This window comes from Lottia gigantea, assembly GCF_000327385.1.
Source record: "Lottia gigantea unplaced genomic scaffold LOTGIsca_33, whole genome shotgun sequence".
NCBI lineage: Eukaryota > Metazoa > Mollusca > Gastropoda > Lottiidae > Lottia > Lottia gigantea.
In genome coordinates, this window is record NW_008709110.1 from 2,401,203 (window position 1) to 2,405,834 (window position 4,632).

The 4,632-nt window shown below is 29.2% G+C and overlaps 1 protein-coding gene across 1 annotated transcript; it reads right to left on the reverse strand.

Moving 5' to 3' along the window:
• Positions 1-3,622: 3,622 nt before the first annotated feature.
• Positions 3,623-3,829, reverse strand: LOTGIDRAFT_120337 (hypothetical protein; the record flags this gene model as incomplete). The annotated part of the gene is made up of 1 exon (XM_009058328.1): positions 3,623-3,829. A coding segment is annotated over one exon (207 nt), but the record flags the coding sequence as incomplete, so codon positions are not given.
• Positions 3,830-4,632: the final 803 nt, after the last annotated feature.

Below are 4,632 nucleotides of genomic sequence, written 5' to 3' on the forward strand. Positions count from 1 at the left end.
CTGTTAAATACAATTCTACAGGACACTTTCTCTGACAGTGATGTTCGACTCTGGACAAATTGAGAAGCCACACCCACATTAAATGAAGCAAACACTGGTCTATGATCACTGTTTAACATATTTTCTACACAACCTATATCAACAATACAATCACTTTAAATTTTTAATACAGATTATTTCAAAGGGTAAATGAAGGCAAAACCAGAAAAACACAAATTATTCAAATGCTTTGACTCTTAAGAGTCAAAAGTTCAAATTGAGTGCAAGTCTCATTTCATCTTTAGCTTTCAAAAATTACACAAAGAAAATCTTCTGAATAATTTATTATCAAATAATTTACCATATGCAGTATTTTCTATGAAAGTACCAGGGAAGGAATGCCATAAAATTCTATCACACCAAGAAGGGTTGTTGATCCTTTCCTGAAATAGAAGATATATATGAGTATTGGTATCTGTGATATACCAACTCTGACATTTAGAAATATCCATAATAAGGGATGCACATTATTTAAAGTTAAAAAGATTTTTTGTTGCTTACACAATATATTTGAAGTGGAATTGGCTTTACAATTTCTTCCCTGCTTCTTTAGGTTCAGATAAGTCCAATTCATGTAATATTTTAATTCCAAATCATTAAACAGATATCTTCAATTAATTTAATATGGTATTTGGTCATTTAAGTCCATTCTAATGTATGAAAGAATAAATTACTTACTCCAGTTTTCTTGATTTTCTTCCAATCATATTCATAGCCCTCCTTATATCTGACTAACTTATATGTTGGCATAAAACTTATTTCAGATTCATCTAGAAACAAGACATTGAATATGAATAATTACCATAACACATTTATTGAGTTTATTAAATGCCAATAATCATCTTATCATTATCATTTAAATCTCTTGAATTTGCTCTATTTATGAGTAAGGACTAGGGATAAAAGTATAATTTTGATGTAAATCTCTTGAATTTGCTCTATTTAAGAGTAAGGACTAGAGATAAAAGTATAATTTTGATATAAGATGAACATACTGAATGTATAGAAGGCTTTCTTATCAAACTGAACTTTACGTAGTTGATCTTTCTCTAATAAATAACTAATATCCCTTTCTTCTGCCTTCTTCAATACAACCTATATTATAGAAATATAATAATCAATATTAGGTTCATATCATAAATAACAATGAGTTCTATCAACATTTTTGTAGAATGAAGATGACCTTTACAGCAATAAAACAACATTACACTGCTCATATAAGATAATTATCATTAACCTTTATTAGAAAGACATGAGTTAAGTATACTATAGTGAAAGCATAAAGTAAAATTTAACATCAATCTATGCCTCTTTAGAATTTGTTCATTCATGAAGGTCAGCTATGAGTAAATTTTTAATGAAGGTTACTATCCAACACAGAAACCGCTATATCGGTTCTTTCTTATATGAATTTTACTAACAGTTAGTTCTGTTACTAAAAAACACCTTATGATAATCAAAAGTTATCTCTGTTTTGTGACCTAGGCCAGTGCTTTTATTGGAATTTTAAAATCTCAATCTCACTCTAACAGATCTTTTTCTAACTTTAATTCTTAATGCAGTAATTGACTTGAAAGTGATTTAATTCTTTTCCACAAATGCAAATTCAAACATTGACTGCCAAATCAGAAGAACATATTTTGCATGAATTAAACATCATAATAAAATAAAAAGAACAACTGAGATAGACTTACATCTACTTTATCAGAAACTCGATAATTTAAATCACCGAAAAAGAAAACATGGTGAAATTTATGAGTTATATCAAATGATTCCATATTTTTAGGGCCAAGATTTAAACCTTTTAATATATCACGAAAATTTTGGTTCCTCCTACAATAGAATAAGATGAAATATAGCAATCAATAATAGGAAGAATTAATAGGTAAAATTACTTAGAACAATTTGCAAGTTATGTCTGACCATAGCTAAAATATGTCTATTTTGACTGCCTTCAAATTATATATATAAATTATATCAAACTTACTTCGAATCAAAATATAGCATGTTATCAATTGGTGTTAAAAATTGTATGCCTTTTTTGCCACAATATTTCATTATGTCTTTTGAAAATGGACAATGGACATCAAAGTTCATACTAGTACAAACCTTGAACACCTTTCATCACCAGAAGTAAGATGAGCACATACAAAAGAAAATGGTGTACCATTAACTTGGAATGAAATACCTACAGCACCTTTGTTACCTGTATAATATAACAGAATAGATATTGAACCTGACTTTGTTTCATTGATTTTCATAGAGTCTACAGGCAAGTTTCATTAATGCAATAAAGAAGTAAAGTGACCTTTAAATAACAAGTAGTCTTCAACTTTCAAGATGCAAAATAGAAGATGAGTCAAAATGCATGTCTTCATCATTCATGGTCTCATTGCAGAGGAACTAGATATATCATTTTATTCTTCCATCTGCTTCAGGTGGCCAAAATAAGGTTTTGTCCTTTGAAAGTATCAATATTAAGATCATGCTTGTGGATCAGTAACATCAAAATCCATACAATAATGTATCAACATTCAGTTTCTTCTTTAGTTTGAATATACACAAGTTTAGAGTCTTACCAAGAGTATTAGCAATGCCGGTTTTGACTGTAGATTTTTGAACATGACTTATATTATTTTTATACAAGGGAGTTATCAATATCACCATTCTGATTCCCCATAATGTACATGTTTCCAGCTGAAATATAAAACATAATGAGATTTCTAGCTAACATTGTTGATTCAAATGATTGATACTAATTCAAGAACGTATCCCTTATCAGTCATTGATTTATAAACATTTCTCAGATATTTGGTGTAAAAAAAACTAATGAAGTTTAAAATATTATGTCAAGCTCAATGGACACTTTTTAAGACAAGTGATAAGATATTTCAGGTAGATTTTCTTACAAAGTCTTAAATAATGAAATATAGAGTGTCTTCCACTATTGTACGTCTCCAATACACCCCTTACCATTTGGCCCCTAAATTATTCCTATTTTCCCCTCATATCACCCCTTCCCTTCCCAATTCGCCCCAGGGTGGTATGAGAATAGACTGAAAAATATACTATGAATACTCACTACATCAACATCAATATTGAGGGTAGCCTTTAAAGAAGCCTTGATTGTATTAGTCCAATCTTTATCATTTAAAGCACTTTCTTGTGTACCAACAACATATATATCGTGAGGTATGTTAGATAAAACAGGACCTAATGTTTTACCAGCACCATTACATTTTAACCAATGTTTTAATGTCTGATCAGGTCCTGATTTGGCTGGAAATTATAAATAAACAGTAGGATAACAGATTGCAATTTCAGAAATTTCATTGATTTGTAGTCCTCTTCTTCCATAAATTTTTATATGTACAAAAAGATTAAAAGGAATAGCTTAATATTGATCTTATTTCATTGATGATTACTGACCAGAAGTTAGTATGAAAAATCTATTCTAAAGCTCTTTTCATCTAGTCTTCCATTTCCGTTAAAAGAATTACTGAAAATCAAGTGAATACAGCACAATAACAATATGTGTTCATACAAAACTAGATCTATTGTAAACAGAAATAGTTTTAATGTACTACTCACCCATATTCCAAGTACCAATAAAAACTGAAATCTGATCAACATCTTTCTCTGTGGAATGCATACTTTTCATCTGACGGATTTGTAAACAGAACATCTCTCTAGTATGAGCACTGTCAAACTGATATGTATATTTCTTTTTACCTTGTATAATAACATCTAGTTTACTACCATCTGATGTATTCTTAACTAACTGTAAAACTAAATTATTATAACAGGAAATTATTCAATTATTACAATAATATTTCCTTTTAATTCAATTATGTTAATAATATTACAATTGGTTCAAATAGTACTTTTGTTGCATAAGTGGTGCATTTCAATATTAGTCCACCATTTTTAAATACTTCCTTATTGAAATCAGCTTAGATCCCTTTGTCCTATCATGCTAGATATTTTGTAGAAATAAAACAAAGTTAATATATGTTGAAGAAGCAGTAGAGGTAATTTTTTGTGTATCTTAACCTTATAAGTAGGCTCATTAATAATCTGCTTCAAAGTCTAATGTAATTTGTGATGTCAAAGGAGTTCTACATGTTATTAGTTTATATTAATGGACAATCTGTAATTAAATCACAATGAGTAAAAACTCTGTTAACTTGAAAGCACATAATTTAAATAGATTGTTAACTTACTTTTATCATGAGTGAATGTGTTGCTGGAATCAAGGAAATCTTTCGATGGTTTAACAGCAAAGAATCGTCCAGCCTTGATATCCACTGTTAATGTAAGTTTAGCCGAGAATTTACCTGATTTACACATTTTCACCTGAAATATATTACAATTAAGTTCTTTATATGACAGAGAAACTGTTACAGGCAAAATGACACTGAAACACATAGATTTAAATTCACATATAATATACAGTTTTCCAAATTCTACAGCTCTTTAAATTTCAGTTCATATAAGAGTGCAGTTGAAATTGTTGAACTCTGCTATAGGCTAAGATATACATACACATATCCCAATTGTCCATTTTTTTTATTTGCATGCATGTAGTTGTTG